The 18,952-nt window shown below is 40.6% G+C and overlaps 1 protein-coding gene across 1 annotated transcript in view; it reads right to left on the bottom strand.

Moving 5' to 3' along the window:
• FGGY (FGGY carbohydrate kinase domain containing) overlaps nt 1-18,952 on the bottom strand; it is a 149,372-nt gene that overhangs the window by 104,779 nt on the left and 25,641 nt on the right. Inside the window, exon 5 of the mRNA XM_081193810.1 lies at nt 16,414-16,502. Coding sequence (XP_081049936.1) covers nt 16,414-16,502 — 89 coding nt within the window. The remainder of the gene's footprint in view (nt 1-16,413; nt 16,503-18,952) is intronic.

The following is an 18,952-nucleotide window of genomic DNA, read 5'->3' as shown; positions in this document are numbered from 1 at the left end:
TTTCTACACCCACATGTGCAATTAATCTTCTCTAATTTCAGCCACTCCCTGGCAAGAGTCCATGTTATATTTAACACTGGACATAGTTTCAGAAACGGATACTGTACACAACCAGATTGTTTTCAAAGACAATGTAACAAGATAAACAGAACCCTTTGATCTTTGGGAATTCTCTCGCAGTCTTTCTTTCACCCAAATTTGGAAGTGACCTTCAATTAACATCTTTAAGCAAACAACGTTATCCAGAGTGCAATTTGGGTGAAAACAGACCACCATTGCAACCACGGACACGCTCACCTAATCAAAAGCATACAAACAGTACTTGTTTTGTTTTTTGGAAAAATATGAAGACTTCTATTTATCCATACAGCCACATCTTAAAATTCCAGAAACTTGTGTATTTGCGAGAGCCCGAAATCCATCCTATGATGGATTCAAATTGCAGGCCTCCTGAACTGTGTCCTCTCATAACCAGCCTATATATTACAGCTACATGTGGAAAACGCTTTACATTGCAGCTGTTATGTGTGCTGAGCTGTTCGTGGGCAACAGTCCACGAGTTTGATTGCTTTACGTCACCAAAAATGTATACGAGGATCCATTTGCTAAACATAAATCGCTTTGCATGGCATAACAGAACTATTGTAATAATTGGGCTGAATGCCTAAACTGTGAACCAGGAAGACCCCGGTTCAAATCTTGACTCTGCCCTAAAATGTGCAAAGCAGCAAACAGCCTCCCAGCATTACCACTGTATGGATTCCAGAATGGATGTAACTGCAGACCTACCTTAACTGCAGACAGGCTGACTAACCTTTGGGGTGCTCCCAGTTTTATGTATGTTACTTAAGAATATTTAGGGCAATCCTGTAAGCGGGGATAAGGCTGGGAGGTTGTTTTGCTACCTTGCAAATTTTACAGCAGAGTCAATATTTGAACTTGGATCTTCTTTGTTCACAGTTTAAACATTTACCCAATTATTACAATTATTATTTTTCTTTAAAGCACCACATGAAAATTCACACATTTATCTGTGATACTTTAAAAAAGAAAACACTGAGCAGGTCAGATGGTTTCTTGGTGACATTATGAAGACCAGCTACACACCAGTGCTATGCATAGCTAGTTTCTAAAAACTAAAAACTGTGTTATTTACAACCAAACACTGCAGTCAATACATATGATTGAACAAAATATACAGGAAGGGTACTTCTAGAGCAGCCTGACTGTTCTAAAAATGTTGTGTAGCTTTATTCAAAGACTGAAAGTACAGAACCAAACAGTGCTGGCCACCATCTTTGATATTTGACAGATGTCTGATACAAGAGGAAATAAATTATTCATAATGAAGATGACTCTTGCTAGTCGAAAGCTGTCAAAATTCATCTTCCTTTTCTTTATTTGTGCATTTATCACTGAGGGCAAGTGTCAAACTACACATATGAGAATTAAAAAAATGTTATCTTTAAACTAACAAGAGAAATTTCTTTTGACAACCATAGCAGCTGCTAATGGAAAGTGTTTCTCTACCAAAGGGCAGATCAATCTTGAGCACCTCAAATCATTTTCATAATTCCGATGCCCATGTACTGACAACAATACTCAAATAACTGGGTAAGAAGATTTATATACTGCTTGACTAGAAACTAAAACGCTAAAACTCTTGATAACCCATTAAAAACAGGTTGTTGCATCAGTCTGTTCTGAGAGACAATGGAGTGTGCCCTCCGGGGGTGTTAGTAGCACTGAAGTGATCTCCTCCGGGCGCAAGCCTGGGGAGTGTGTGTATATAGGTCTAGGGCTGCCAAAGGGACAAGACCCGCCCCCCTTGCCTTGCTACTGTGGTCCAAAAGAAAGCAGAGCAATACATTTCACACCAGCTTGGCTGCAGGAGATGGTGGAAGGAGGTGTGCAAGGCGCTATCCAACTGTATTAGGAACGTCACTCCAGATTTGTGTAGGGTTTACCCCTTAGCATTTTCTTCTTCCGGAGATGTCCCACAAGGCAACTGGAACTTTAGGATCAGTTTTCCTTCTCCTAGACGGGCTACCTTCCAAGGCTGATGAGCCCTATCTGCCCCTCACTTCCTTCTACAGCACTTGCAGAAACCACCTCCTTGTCTGTTGGACCCACTATTAGTCTTGTCCACTCAATCCACACAGTCTCAGAGAATCAAGCCAATGTAAAGATGTCCATTCTTTAGCTACTGAACAAGAGGAACAAATAAATTCCAACACTATGATCCTAACAATGGGTCCATCCACACTTCCCTTTGTCCTGTGATTTCTTTCCTTTGAACTGTGACTACTAGGCATGGGTCCAAGAGGTTTTCTTATGTCTCGCTGCTTTCGCTGGGGAAACCCACTGTTTACCACTGAATCAGAACGAACATCAATCTGCAGCAAATCCAATTGATGTTTGCTCCAATTCAGCAGTAAACAGCAGATTTTCCTGGGGTAAGCAGCAGGACAAAAGAAAAACCTCTTGCCTAGAAGTCACAGACTGAACAGAAAAGTGGATGAGCCCATCTCCTCAGAGGTAAATCCTACTGAGTTCAATGTGGTTCACTCCCAGGCATGTGGGTTTAGGATTGCAGCCTAAGTATGTCTAAATAAGCAATCTGTTTCTTACTTTTTAAAAAGATAAACTCAAACAACAATAAAATCTACCGCAGTGTTATTAACATAAAAAAGAGGCAAATAGCACCCTCCCCCAAAAAACCCTCTTTCTCCTACTATAAAGGTAAAATTCAAATTGACCCTTAATAATGTGGTATGCTTGTTTGTTTTTAAACAACAAACTGTGACCTGAGGGCATGAGTACATATGCAGTCCTAAACCTCCCAGGTGAGTTAAGTAATGCCTGAACTTGTTTCACACTGAATGCTGTCAGACGTGGGTGAACCAAAAGGGTGGAGTTCACCACTGCTACAACCTCTGGAGAACTCTCTTATGCAGCAGTTTTATTTCAGACTGTTCCATTCCTCTTAATATAAAACAATAATTGATAGCAAGTGCAGAAGGAGTGCAGCCGTGTAGAAATGTCTTGGGCCAAAGGTCAATTTGATTCTTCGGAATAAGGGGGAAACATGCAAATGCATTTTGGGAGCCTCTCAAAAATCCAGCCTTAGCTTTGCTGATGCTTATATTCCTTGCTCAGGATCTGAATTAAAGCACACACAAGAGACTAAAATTATGGCCCCTGTCCTTCCCACCCGGGAGCCTTCCCATCTTCCCATCTCACTCATCTGGCTGGTGGTGAGAGGAAAGGAGTTCTTTCTTCCTCTCAGTAGCACTGCTTGGAAAGAGAGGGGTCCTGATCTCATTCTCATAATTCTCCTGAAGATCCTTCATTAGTACCACATGTCCCCATTCAGTTCAAAATTAGGCTTGACAAGTGAACTATTTTCATTGGGGCAGGGGGAAACAAGGTTTACACTGAGCCCAGTTAAGTCAAATCTGATCGATTCCTCATCTGATAGAGCAGGGGTCGGCAAGGTTTACCTCGCCTGGGCCGGTTTACTCCAGTGGAGATCCCTCCATGGGCTGGATTGTGCGCGCGCGGCCGCAATTTCCGGCATCTGTGTTAGTGCAGTGGGCAGGGACTCGCCAAGCAGGCAGCTCGGTTTGGGGGCAGCTCATGGGCCAGTTAAATGACTCCCGTGGGCCGCTTGTAGCCCATGGGCCTTAGGTTGCCTACGCCTGTGATAGAGTGTCCTTGCCTCTTCGCACCCATGAGGAAATCCCCTGCAGGGATTTCCCCACTGGGAACCACTGATGTACAACCATGTTCACACACTATATACACCCCTTGCAGTGCTAGCATTAGCCAACATGGTTGATGTTTAAGTCTTTATGCATTGTGTGTGTATCTTTAAGCAACAGGTTGCAATGTAAACGTAACAGCTAAAGTGCCCACCTCGGTAAGCCTGCCAAGTGATTTCCATTGTGTTTAATGTGTTTATTGCACACACCAGTCAATACCCATGCACACCAACTGTTTTTCCATCTAGGACATGTTAAAGCAGGTGCATGTATAGACTAGCAACACTGCAATAAAGAGCTTCTTTCCCAAACAAAACAAAAGCAAGCAGTCTGCAAAAATAGCACTGCCTATCATATAACACAGAATTGGTAAAAACATAGCGGGGAAAGCTGATAGTAGGGAAGAAAATAATATTTAACGAAAAAATAAAAGCCCTCAGAATGCATCGTATATTTGAAGCTCTGGAATTCTTGAACAGTTTTCCTGAGAAGGTGAATGGCAGAATAACTCACTTCGAAGCAGGAGTCAAAGTGGTTAAGTCTTAGGGCAAATAACTTGAAAAATTGAGGCATAAGCTGAAGTCAGAAAATTTAAAGGAATGCAGACTACCCCAAAAACACAGCGGCTTTGTTTGTTTTTTCTGCCACCTTTCCAAGGTTCACGTCTGGAATGAGGATAAACAGTTCTCTCTCCTCTCTTTTTCTTCTTCTTTTTTTTAAGTTGCAGCATTCAGACTTTATGAAAATAAAACACCAGACTTGCATTTCACAGATTTTTAAAAAATGCATTTGATCTGACTGTAAATTTTCAGGTACAGCAAGATGAATGGTGTTAGGCTCCAGCATATTAAAGTTATTTCAGCCAGTCAGATATTCAAAAAGGTTGGCTCGAAGCAGTTTCCTTAAGTAACATTTTTCCAAGGGGGGGGAGGGTGTTAAACGATATTTAATGAAATTAAATTGTTCTACCTGCCTTTTATCATATATAAAAACCAGAGGGTTTTTTCCCTTTGCTTTAATAACTGGCATGTTAAAAAAAGGTCTGAATATAATGCTTGCAGATTTGCTTTCAGCATTAAAGATACAATATTCATAAGTTACTTTGGGCAAACTACTTGCACCTACAGTTCCCTCCTATTAAGGTAATTCTAAGACAAACCCTGTGTGCAGCCAACATTGGAAGGAGTAACTTTGCATACCCTGTAGAAATTTTGCTTTCATTATGAAGAAAAAACTTTAATTGGGAGGGGATGGAGAGGGGGGGGGGAGAGAGAGAGAGAGAGAGAGAGAGAGAGAGAGAGAGAGAGAGAGAGAGGATGCCACTAGAAGGAAAGAGTCATGTGCTTTGCTCCTCAAGTCTTTACATAGTTTGATCAAAGGGACAACTTTCATAAGAAAAGATAGTGTTACACGCCACCCTAATCCCCGAGAGGCGAGAAATTCCAGGGATACCAGGAACGCTTACTAGGGTCTGTGTTTCCTTCTGGACAATGAGGCACAGTGGAGACTGTGGTGTCTTTATGATATTCAGTTTATTTACACAAATATACAACTTGAGCCTAAGATAGTGGGGCTTCCAGATTTATAATCTTGACGGTCCTGTCCCTCCCACTGCTGCCACATTGGATTCAGACTGTCAGGCCACATTTTGCTGTGACCCCCTTTTCTCCAGCTTGCCAGCTGCTACCCAAAATGAAACTATTTGTCCTCTTGCTTACATCAGCCCACTGCAATTCTGAAACTTCCCCACCCAACTCTGCATTGTATTTTGCCAACTACCCCGAGCCCAGAGCAGGAGTTCTCCATCTGTATTGGCAGAAAGACTTTTTGTTGATGGCTTCCTTGATGGTCCATTCACCCTGTCTTTTATACTCTTCTTAATGGTCCATCTCTCCAGGCGATTATTTCATCAGGAAGCCAGCCTGGCTTATTTTTTAACAGGTCTTATATTTTAAAATTCAATGTCTGGCACCCCAGAATTAGCTGAGAGAGCTCAGGCTGTGTATACCAGTGGCACAGCTCATGCACAGGCTAATTTGCTTAACATATAGGAAACAGTGTCACACTTCATCTCAACGTGGACAGACACAAGAAACTGAACTTTCGGAACCAGTGATCTGGCTCAATATACATATGCCCTCATTTACTCAGGTTTATAAACTTTAAAATGTTCAGGATGGCGAGTGGGAAGTTGATGTTGTCAAAAGCTCTTGCATCAGTCAGCAGTTTTAGTAGAGTGAGTGAGTCAGAGCTTTGTTGTGGCTTGAAGGTCAAGTTCACATGGCCAACTGATCAGACGGGAACTGTCCTTATTTCCTGGCAAGAATTCTAACAACCATTTTTGTAATGAGTTATACTTCTGTGCAATTAACTAACTGATCCAAGGCAACACACAAAGGCAGTAGTGATCATTTACTTGGGATGACATACATTCTGAAGGGTGTTTTAGGCAGCATTTCCACTTCTAATTATCCCTTTAAAAGTGCACAGTTCTCTCCTGGCCTCTTTGCCTTCCCTCCTCCTTTGCATGCCATAGCAAGAGGTATTCTAGCCTTTCGTCCTACGGCAGGTAGGGATGGATGAAGGGACCAGTGAAGGAACCAACAGAGGCTCAATGGCTGTTTCTTCCCTTTGTCACATTTTGAAATTCCTGCTTTGCTAGGGGTTGGACTAGATGATCCTTAGAGTACCTTCTAGCTCAACCATTCTGTAGAGGGACTGAAAGTATAAATAAAAACAAAAACAAAAGCTTCTCCCAAAAAATCCATTCCCTGGCCCACAGTTACGTTTCCCCATGTGATTCCAAGTTCTAAAGTTGAACAGGACAGCAAAAGTTCAGAGTCTTGGCCCAACTTCACGTTCAAGTGAATCCCTAACAAAATATGCTGTTTCTCAACACTTGTAAGATGAATTAATATTTCCAGTTGTAGACTTAGCTGAATTATTCTCAGAAGCGGAGAAGCAGATATAATAAATAATTATATCAGCCTCCTTTTTTGCTGGCTTTTTTTTCTTTTTTGGAGGAGAAAGAATGGATTGAGGCTGCATTCCTATGCACACTTACTTGGCGCAGCAAACCCATGGAACTTACTTCTGAGTAAGTACTAAGAGGATTGCTGTTTATATTAGGCTTGAGAAACATTTCCAGGGAGATCCAGCTGAAATATTCATGGGCACCTTTTCTGTTAATAGATCAGATATTGTCTACTTGTAGCTGTGAGTTTTATTATCCTTGGTTTTAAAAATGAAAGCTATAATCATGCTTATATGATCAACCATAACATCTGCATACATCAGAAGGCTGAATGTTGTCACAGTAATGAATGCAACATTTAACCTTAGAAGTTTTCTGTACTACTTTTACTGTTCCATGCTGCTCTAAAGCCATACCCTAAGGGTCGTCTAATTAAAATGTAATTGCATGCTGCATGTAATAAAAAATAAACACTTGTGGAATGTCTTTGACTGTATATAATTTCTGTTGGTTGAACTGTGAGTTATAACCTTTCATATAAGGAACAGCTTAACAGAAAGGCATATTAGTGAAGGACAGAAAGAATTCTACACACTCCTCCACATATTATATATTTAGAAAGACCAGCTCTCAATATGTGGGAACATCCATTTACAACTGACAGTTAAACGGTACAGTATCCTAATGAAAACAGAACCCATATTCAGAGGCTTATAAAAAAATCAATAACTATCCTTTACTTAGTCGTAAGGTGGCAGATGGTTTACTACAACTCAGCAATGAAAACACACACGAGATATGTCAGTGTTTTAAAAATGTATTATTGAAGTCCTATGCCTTTAGTATACAAAGATTTGACAGATCAAGCATAACAGTGTGTTATTTTAAAGGTTATGGAGCTGGACAAAATTGATATCCCTCTTATGCACAAAAATGAGCTACTTCTGAAGTATGAGCTGCTAGGACACTTATCTTTTCCCAGGTAAAAGGCTGCTCTGGGCATAAAGTGAATGCAAACATAAATGGCATTCACACGCACAGAAATACACACACACACACACACACACACACACACACAGTGTTACCAAACTCTACTCTAAATACCATTTTTGTTGTTGTTGTTAAGCATGGCTTTTGCTGGCTGCTGATGCTGCCCACTGTAGTATTTTAAGTATATTTTTAACTGACTGCTTGATTGCACTTGTTTTTAATTATATTTGTTTGTTTTTGTACTGCATTTCACAACACTACCGTACCTCGCCCTGAAATGCCAGCATAACAGTGTGGCAGGTAAATATCTTAATAAACAAGCAGGTAAGTAAGAAGACAATTCAAGCTAAACTCCAAAAGCACCACAGCATGATAGCACTTAGAATATTCAAAAGACAGTGTTAGAATTCTTAAATACCACACAATATTTGTGGCTACTGCTGTCACTGCAATGCATTTAAAGAACATATAAGTAGCATGCAGAGGGAAAAGGCCAGAGTATCTGCATATACCTAGATCAGGTCAATGTCCCTCAATTGCTTTGGGAAGTAGAACCCCCAGCAATCCTCAAAGCTGAATTGAGAGTAGCCACATAATTTCCTTCACTAAATTGCTAACCTAACATTTGACTCCAAAGCATAAACTGGGAAGAAACTCTGAACTGTTAAACCAAGCTTCTGTTTTGTTTGTTTGTTGTTAATTGCACCAAATCTGCTTGTGACTGGAAAAAACCAGAAGCAACTAAGCAAGATGCATGCCCATTCAGATCTTCTTTGAAGGCCAAAAGAAAAAGAAAGATCTTGCCCCAATTTCTTCACATGGAACAGGAGGACTCATCGGGCACAAATTGACAGGCTCTGCCCTGATTCCACTCTGAGTCGCTTAATATTTTTATTCATTTATTATTACATTTATATCCCACCTTTCCTCCAAGGACCTCAAGGTGACGTACAAGGTTCTCCATCCTCCCATATTATCCTCACAACAATGTGAGCTAGATTAGTTGAGCGGCTCTGATTGGCTGAAGGTTCCCATGAGAGCTTCATGGCTGAGTGCGGATTTCAGCCTTCCCCCACCCCCACCCCTAGCCCAACCTCTCATCCTTCGTTGACTTGCTTGCACCAAACCATCATTTCCCTTCAATACAGACTCCTGACGCTACAGCTAAATTTTGGTACCAAAAAATGTTTGGGTAGAGAATGCACAGAAGAGGAGAGAAAAGGCAGGATATATTTCTACAATGCAGTAGCTTTCTAATTTTCCTTTACTAAGTGTAATGCATTCAAGGAAGAGGAGATGTAAAAAAAGATTAAGAAATCCAATTTTTAAAGCAGGGAAGGAAAGAGAATGCCTAAATTCTGGTAAAAAAAAGGACTTTGGCACTTCTTACCCACTTTTTTTTATTAAAAAAAACAAGCCACATTGGGCAAGAGCAAAGAGAGCCTCAGAGCCAACACCACACACACACACACACACACACACACACACACACACACACTCAATCCCTGAGCTCATTTTCCTGAAATAGAAAACTACATACATTTCTCAAATTTCATATCAAGCCATTGCATAGCCCAAGAACTGCAGGGAAGAGCAGAGTGCCAAAGCTGTTCTTCAGCTTGGGGGAGTAAGTAACAGGAGAAGAAGAAGAAAGAGATGATTCTCTCATATCACTACATTTCTCATTCTCAATCAAAACTTACAAGCAGTGCCCCCTTCCCCGCATCATTTAACAACATTTTTAATAGGCCTGCTTATCAAGAAGTCTTTACTTTGTCAAATTAAGACACAGTGCTTTGGATTAGTGAGACTCCTTAAGTTCAGCATGACTTCATGGTTGGCTCAGAGTTCAATGTCTCAATGGCAGCCAGCCAGCCAGCCATACACCCACTACAATTCTGACTCCCTCCCCCATTCCCTCGCCTTTTTAATAACAAACTAGTTCATTTTTTTTTTCTTTCCTGAAAGCAGAAGTGCATCATACAAACTGAAAGAGTGAACAACCATCACTAAAAACAGAGGCCCGAAGCACCTGTTAAAAGAAACAAATAAAACCACAAAAAATATTTTAAGGTTGGCTAGACCTTATAAAGCAGCATCCTGATCAGATGTTTCAAATCTGTTAGAAAATGAGAATGAAGTTTCACTGTGAATTGTACAACTCTTTATGTTTTGTAATGAGGACAGAAGCAGTTTTCAGAGACAACTCAGGACAAAAGCAGTTCTACTAGGACAACTCATTGCTTGACTTTGATTTAGTAGCTCTTAATTCAACCCATGTAGTTTATAGAAAGCTAATTCCCTCAATTGTTCATTTGATACCATTTTTGTCTATTATTCAATTTTACTACAGTGGTACCTCAGGTTAAGTACTTAATTCGTTCCGGAGGTCCGTTCTTAACCTGAAACTGTTCTTAACCTTAAGCACCACTTTAGCCAATGGGGCCTCCTGGTGCTGCCGCACCGCCGGAGCCCGATTTCTGTTCTTATCCTGAAGCAAAGTTCTTAACCTGAAGCACTATTTCTGGGTAGGCGGAGTGTGTAACCTGAAGCGTATGTAACCTGAAGCGTATGTAACCCGAGGTACCACTGTATTGCATTTTATAACTTAAAATCTGGGTGTTTCCCTCTAGTTACTATTTCAATAATTAATATAATCTGTGACTAAATATTGCTCTGTTGAAGAAACTTCCATCTAAGTATCTCCCAAATCTGGATTGTGGGACAGAAGCTTCTGCCCATTTATTTTAAAAAAAACCTCCTCACTTTGATTTCAGAAGCTCATTGTGGGTTTTGCATTTTTAATACACTCATCCCTAGCTGAATCAGTTACCCATTTAAACAGAGTATTATTATTACTACTAATAGCTTTAACCAGAGCACCATATAAAGTAAAATTTATTGGAGTTTATAGTTGGTGGGTGGAGAAGGGTGGTGAGTCATGCACTTGCTGAATACAAATGCTGAACTTTGAAGAAGATTACTAACACATTTGAGAAAAACAGCTCCCTATTCCCTTCATCTTCCAAATTTTGCTTAACCAAAGTCTAAACGAGTATCACAATGCAAATACATTTTAATCAAATTATTTGGTATACATATGGAGAGAGAGAGAGAAAGAACTCCAAGATCAGATAGTCACACTTTTTGCAGCTGAGATACTTGTAATTATGAGAACAGCACATTAACTGTTCATTGGTCCAGATTAGCACTATCAGAAAACAGTATACATGTGTCAAATTTATAATTGCTCTTGAGAGTTTCCAAATAGCTGGAGATCAAGACAACTTGCTCCCTTAGTAAAAAAAAAAAGAGAGAGAGAGAGAGAGAGAGAAAGAGAGAGAGAGAGCGCGCCAGTGCAGCTATGTACATACAGTGGTACCTCAGGTTACATACACTTCAGGTTACATACGCTTCAGGTTACACCCTCCACTAAGCCAGAAATAGTGCTTCAGGTTAAGAACTTTGCTTCAGGATGAGAACAGAAATCGTGCTCTGGCAGCAGCGGGAGGCCCCATTAGCTAAAGTGGTGCTTCAGGTTAAGAACAGTTTCAGGTTAAGAATGGACCTCCGGAACGAATTAAGTACTTAACCCGAGGTACCACTGTAGTAGTTAAGGCTCTGGAAACTGAAGATAAATGCCAACTAAATTTCAGTTCCAGGGGAAAGGCAGCCAAAGGTGACCTTAGAAACTGCCCCAGCTTAACTGCCTCCTAGCTTCCCAAGGCTAAATATCCTGAGGGATAGATCCCCTTCCTCCCCAAGGCGAACTATCATCAACTGCCATGCGAGAAGGATCCTGGCATCTTTTTAACATGTTATTATTGTTTATTGTGCTTTTAAAATACGTACTTGAATGCTGCAAGCTGACTTGGTAGGTTTATTTTCTGAAATGCAAAATGTAAATAGCTGCAGTCAATAATATCTGAATAAAATAACGCCAAGTTTGAAAGGAATAAAAGAAGAGGGGGACTGACCCACCTTTAAGCTAGGTGATGAGGAAAGGGACACAGTTTAGTAACAGCACATAGGCCTTGGATTAATGAGGTTCCCAGGCTTAGTCTCTCGCATTTCCAGGTACAACTGGAAAAGACTCCCTCCCACCTCAAAGCCTGGAGAACCCGGGCCAGTTGAGGGCAGTTCACACATCATAGTAAGCCGCTTAATCATTTGTCTCCTCCCTGCCAGGAAAGAAGCCACTATCCCTGGGCTTAGCAAAATGTCCCAAGAAGGGATTGTGGTTTCTTTTGCTCCAACGAATCATGCTAAGCAAGCCAAGAATAAATCCTGGGTAGAGATTGTGGGTTCCTGGGAGTGTAACAAATCCCTGGTTTGGATGTGGTGTGCTTCTTCCCTACTCAAAGTTGCCAAGATCAGTGCATTCATTGCAAACCATTACCAATGGTTTGCTGTGATGTGCAAAAAAAGGACAATCAATCTGATTTGGTATTAGGCAGCCTAAGCTTGGCTAAATCTGCTTTTTAGTATTATACCTTTTCTGCCCTTAGGTCTCCCTCCTTACTTTCCCCCTTGTGTGCCCTGCTTTGGCGAAGACACTATGGTTTCTTAAGCTAGGCTTTCCCATGAAATCCAACTGGAAAACTCTGAATTAAGGACTCATGCTAAACAAGGATATAAAGCCATTTGGCCTGGCCTGCACCTGCCCACTACCATATCTAATAGGACATGAGAGAAAGGAGCTGGCATGTTCAACCTCCTGGAGTGCCACAATGGCTGGACACAAGGCACACAAGTATGCTTGGCTCCTTTGTCATCCTGTCTACCTTCATGGCTTGGTAACCAAATATGGGACACCTTAGTGGCATGTGGCCCCCAGAAAGTTGAACAGAAGAGAAAGTACTCTGAAGAGGACAAAGAGTTTTCTAGAGCTCAAAAGCTTGTACACTATTTTGCAGCATTTCAGCTGGCCTGATAAAGATCTGTCCTGATAGGGATTTTTTGAATTTTTCATTTATTAGAATCACACAGACTTAATTGCACTGCTCGACTTCACAAGTTATTCCAAAAGGACTAGTTTAAGGTGAAAATTCTGGTCTCAGACTAACTTGAACATTCAACAACAAAAAATTGCCATTGTATCTGTCAGATTGTTGGTGATCTACGGAACTATTATAGCATTATAGTATGCATTACACATTCAGTATTACTACACTTATTCAAATGCGCTCAATTCACACATATATCGATCCGATTCATTAGGAAGATGTGAAGACTCCATTTATGGGATCGGAGGCCTGCTGTGATGCTGAACATCATCTTAACGCAGAGCATTTCTGAAACAAAGAGTCCCCAACAGGTAGATGCAATGGACAGACCGCAGAAGCTGCTGTATTTTATGTTTAGAGCAATAAACCACATCTGAAAGACACAGAACTATTTCTCCATCACTGTAAAGGGAGTTTTAAGGATGTTTCCCTGCAACCGCACCAAGTTATGCTAGTTTTTTAATCCGTCTTTCTTCTTCACCAAAGCAGAAACAACACTTAAAATCCCCTTGAGTATTAGAAGTGCGTAAATTCTTGCAGTTTAATCCAATTGCTTATTTCCCAGCAGATTTAAAAGATTAAGTCGGTCAGTCAGCAGCATCAGTGACTGCATTCCCTGAGAAGAAGACCGGGGGAGAGAATAGATGCAGCTTCTCAGTTGCATACGCGTAATGTTATCTCCCAAAAGTGGGCATGACAACTTCTGCTTACAACTCCTGCTTTATTCTCCCTCCTTGCCCTCTCTGTAACACTCACACATAGAGGCTACAACAAACAGCATCAAAACGCAGATGCTCTGTGGTTTAAGAAATCAGTCTTCACCCGTTTTGAGTCTCCTTCTCTCATTAGCAAGTATCCTGCTGGGGACAGGATAAGATTAAATTACAGTACATGCAACTAGTGCCCAGGTCTGGATGTTCCAGACAGGGAGGGTAGAAGTTGTTCAAAGAGGAAAGTGCCCCCCCCGGGGTGGGGAGCATTTCAAAGTTGGACTCTCTTTTGCACACAGAGATACTGCCAGTTTTGACTGTGGAAGGTGGTCTCCAGAGGGATGTGAAACTTAAACCTACTGCTACTATTAGATCTTATGCTCCGCCAAGATTAAAGATTTTTCAATATGCCCATCTCAAGTTACTCTTCAGATTGCCACCCAGAATTGATAATATTATTTAGTTTATGACTCTGTTTTAATAATGGCTAGGAAACAATAACAGGCAGAGTTTGTGCATGACTTCACTTAACGATAAACTCATGTGTGTAAGTATTACTTGTGCTAGGTTTTATTCCCCCTATTTGTGGAATGTGCAAAAAGGAAAGCTTCTGCTTTCTGAAAGGGGAAAATCAACATCCACAAATCAACACAAGAGAAAACAGTTTCAAATATGTGTGTTCAATTCTGCTGGTGGCAGAAGTACAAGTTGCTCAACAGAGTCACAAGCCATTTATGGTACATTAGGCAATGCAAGAAAAACAATCCGAAACACTGAACTCTAAGCACACTGAATCAATTGGGTTGTGTTTTTTTATAATAATAAAAAAATCAATAACACCTACTTCTCAATAAATGTGTTTAGGACTGAATCGTCGGTGTACAAAACCTCTAACAGCAGCAAAAGATTTAAAACAAACAAAGCAATAACCACCTAATACTAAGCACAATGGACAATGATTTCCAAAACAGAGGTTTGTTATTTTGTATGTTTTCCAGTATTGTGAGGGGCTAGGAATGCTTGAGGGAGCTCTCTGGCTAGGTCTATTTATCAGTTTCCATCATGGATGGCCTTAGAACAAAAGCATTATTATTTTAATGGAATATGCATTTTCATTTCCATTCTATTTTTAAATGCTTTGACTGTTTTCTAGTGCTAGTATGTGCTTGGTTTTTTAAACACAGCTGTTCTAAGTATGGAACCTCAATAAGAAAAAGAGGACAACACAGAACCTTTACTGTGGAGGTTTAGCCTAGGTCTAAGGATCTAGGAGGTGTAGGATCTACTAAAATATTATGAGTTTCTCTTTCACTGTCAACAGTCACTAAGGACTGCAACTGAACAGAGGCTATGTGTGTGACTTCTTGACCCAACAAGGTTTATGGTAGTTGACTGTGCTTTCTCCTCCCTTCTACCATAACTAGCAGCCAACGGATTCTATCACAGAATCAAAGAATTGTACAGTCAGTCCAATCCCCAGCAATCTCAACTAAATCGTACGTAACAGATGGCCATTCAACCTTTGCTTAAAAACCTCCAGAGAAGGAGAATCCACCACCTTCCATGGGAATTCATCCCACTGTCAAACAGCTCTTACCATCTGCTGGGTTTTATAAGACTTGGCAAGTTCTCTGTCACATTGTGAATCTTTGCCCCTGAGGACAGCACCCCTTCCAGGACATCCCGTCTCTGTCCCTATCAGTAGTGTAATTGCTATAATCTTGGTCCAATACCCACTAGAACAGGCATAGGCAAACTCCAGCCCCCCAGATGTTTGGGACTACAGTTCCCATCATCCCTAGCTAGCAGGACCAGTGGTCAGGGAAGATGGGAATTGTAGTCCCAAACATCTGGAGGGGCGGAGTTTGCCTATGCCTGCACTAGAATGCTGAAAACAAAGTTTAAAACTAGGTACCCTTTCCATAAAAGACGACACTGCATACTTGAGGCAAGTTTTCAGTGCCGCAAAATTTAAGTCTTCCTCGTTTAATTCTTCCATGACAAAAGAAAGCATATACCCTTGTCTCTGCCTCAGGGCACACACTATTAGCACTCAAAGCTTAGAACTAGAAATCCAGATTCTCTTACCTTTAAAATGGTCAGGGATTTTGTAGCTCAGCCCAGGTTATATGAAACGTAAAGTGTAATGTGTCTAGCATCAAGTCTCACCTTCTATGATTCCCTCAACCACTTAGATCTCAAACATTTTTGTAGGTGAACTGAATGCAAAACACCATGCAACGCAGAGCTAAGTAGCATTTAGGCAACAGCTTTCATAGATGCATACCCATTTTTCCTTTGCAGTTTGATAGAAAGCTATTTGAGAAACTGGTAATCTAGATAATTCCAGTTCTGGAAGGGTTGCTGTAGAATGCACTCTCACACACTTAAATGGAAACAAACCAACAAACCAGTTTCTTGATAAATTCTGCCTTGGGGAGGCTTGATAGAGTATACATTTTAGGACACAACAGCATTTTGACCATATTATGCATGTACTAGTACCTGGAAAGAAAAGAATTGTTTTTACTTATATCCAGTGCTGGGAGGTTTCAGAAAGCAGATATTCTACTCCATCTGAAGTCAGTCTTTGGATTCCGAGGGCTCCCTCTCTCGCCTTTTTTGCACCTAAACTGGAATGTTAAGATGCTTTTTCTCTATGGAAATTATAAAGCCCTGGCAGTACTTTCAAAGAACAAAACTGGCATTGGCTTGGCTCAGGTTCCAGAAATGGAGTGCGAGACCAATAGTAATGACAACATACTAAGAATTAAAAGTGCTTACAAGAACCATTTTGTTCAGGAATGCACCATAGCAACAGAAGATAGGTTCAAGATGTTCCCAAGTAGCCTAAATCATATACAGATGTACATACATTACATATAGTCAAAATGAATTAAGGCGAAAAACTAACACAAGAAAAGATATGGTAAAAAAAACCACCAAGCATGCAGTAGTATTTCACATACCTTGCAGTGGCACCTGTTGCTTTCCACGATAAGAAATCCGGAAGATCAAAGAAGTACCCTGCTTTTTCCCAGCACGACTCTCGCAAATTCTAGCAATTTTTTTAAAGGGACAAATATAAAAATGAACTTTTAGTCTATTGTAACTTCATAACAAATGTAAATTATAAACAAATATCCAAGACAAGTATAAGACCTCACCCATCCCTACACAAAGTAATCAGCATGTGCTTGAGACACACATATACTGAAAGAATTTGGGCAGCTCATATCTGGCCCTTGTTCATGTCTTCTTTTCCAACATGTAGTGCTAACAAGAATCAACAATTGCCTTCCCCAATGATGTTTTCACAAATCCTATTTGCAACCACCACAGGATAAATATAAAGCCTGTACAGTACTACTGTTTGCCTTTATTCCTTGTATACGTACGTGTGTGTGTGTGTGTGTGTGTGTGTGTGTGTGTGTGTATCATTCCCATGCACTCTGTGATAACCACCACAGGAATGGCACTCAGAACAGCCATACTTGCCCAAAGATATGGACTTAAGAGGTGCCTAGGGGCTTTCAAGTTGCCTTTACTCATCCTGATATCACAGGAGAAAACTTGGTTTGGTTGAGGTTTCATTTGGGAGCTTTTATGCAGAAGGAAAAGTCCCAGCGGACAACCAACCACGGCATTATCATCAACTGAATTGAAACACCTAGTCATCTACTGGATAAGGAGGATGGCCGAGGGAAGATAAGAGAATAAGACAATCAAGAATATAAAAAGGATTGGAAAACTTCTGTAGAGTATTTTAAAAATCAGTATAAACAGGTGAGCCGATTGGCAGGACTTGAATAAATTCAGCATCATAAGAGGAAGTAAGAGAAAATTATTAAGAAGAGTAGAATTTGGCAACTTAGAATACGTGGAAGAGAAGGAAAAGGAAGGACACTGGAGAAGGAGAGGACAGGAAGTCCTTAGGTGTCTTGTGTTGTGTCCCTGTTTGGTTGTGGTTTTGTTTTCCTTTTTTCCTTTTAACTTTTACTTATTCTTTTGGAACTGTATGTAAAAAGCACAAACAAAAATTATTATTTTAAAAAAGAGGATGGCCGAGGGTCCCCGTCCCCCCCTTTTTTCGAAAGCGGTAGTGTTTTCACTATGAAAGTGCAATGCCACAGTTCTTTGAATTTAGCTGTACACACGGTAATACTTGACCTTTGATATTTCCACCCTATGTATTTTTATTGTCTCTAAAATGTAAGCTTTTCCTCTTAAAAAAGCCATTCTGATTTATTTTGCAAAAATCATCATGCATTCCCAGTGTAACAGAAGCCATAATGTAGTAATAGTATGAAATATTGAATTCATATCAATAAGCAACAAAACGATAAAAACATCTTTAAAACAATTCCAATACAGGTGCATTCCCAGATGTAACTATACGTCTTTCAGGAGTAGAAATGGCAGTAAGGGAAGTCTACTTGGACAGAGATGAGACACAATTCTAGGTAAGAGCTTTTGAACATTTTTAGGCAGCTTATCCTAGTTTCCTCTAATGAAGGCCAAGTAGCCCAGAGCAGCCATATCACTCAAGACTGTGCCTAACGACAGCAAGTGGGGCAGGACTGAGGAGCAATTCTCTTGTGATTTAGGGTCAAAAGGAACAGACTTTTGGTGAATATTAATCATGTAACCCTAAACAAACCCAGCTATTCAGTAGAGAGAAAAATAAGAAGTCACGGGATATTAATTTCACTACTGTGCATCTCCAAAAGCCACAAAAATATGACCCTTAAAGAGCATCTAAATGATTCATTGTTGTCATGAAAGTGATTTGTCATCACTGACTAGCGCAGACAAAGTACATCAGGCTCTGCAATATGCTTCCACACTAGGACAATGGTCTCCATGCATTCAGTGCTAATTATAATTCACTCTTCCATTTGTGCTACACCCACACAGTTAACAAGTATACCAAAATCCCGTGGGAAGGCCTCTTTTTTTTAAAAAAAAAGTGTTTAATGCTCCGATTCATATCATGCCACTCACCCTTCAGAGCCGCAGGCAAAGAAATTTTGTTTAGCTACCCTGCCTCCCACCCCCAGGATGCAACTCTTTGTCCTCGGTCGCTTTGCCAGATTCTACCCACTTCACTGCTCTTGCTAAAGCAGTGGTCAACCCTAATGCCGTTAAACAGCTGGAAATACTACCACAGCAGAGCACCATAAAATACTCTCTGCTCGGCTGTTTAATAGCCAATCCCTCTCCCCAGGAAACTATGTGAATTGTAGCTCTGTGAGGGGAGTAGGGGTCTCCTAACAATTCTCAGGTCCCTTAACAGACTACAATTGCTAGAAGTACTGGGACATATCAGGTATTCTGAAAACTACCCATCAGGAACCTTTGCAGCCTCCATCTTAGGGTAAGGTTTTATTGCTCAACTGGAGGCCACATGACTAATTTAAAAGTTGGATCATGGGTCAAAAGGAAACCCACACATGGGTAAGCCTGGCTCTCAACACATGTGCATATGAATAGCAATGATGAATCGCA

This window comes from Podarcis bocagei (genome assembly GCF_964188305.1).
Source record: "Podarcis bocagei genome assembly, chromosome: 5".
In the NCBI taxonomy this organism is placed as follows: domain Eukaryota; kingdom Metazoa; phylum Chordata; class Lepidosauria; order Squamata; family Lacertidae; genus Podarcis; species Podarcis bocagei.
The sequence above is the reverse complement of the archived record's forward strand: the minus strand, read 5'-3'. Positions and strand labels throughout refer to the sequence as shown.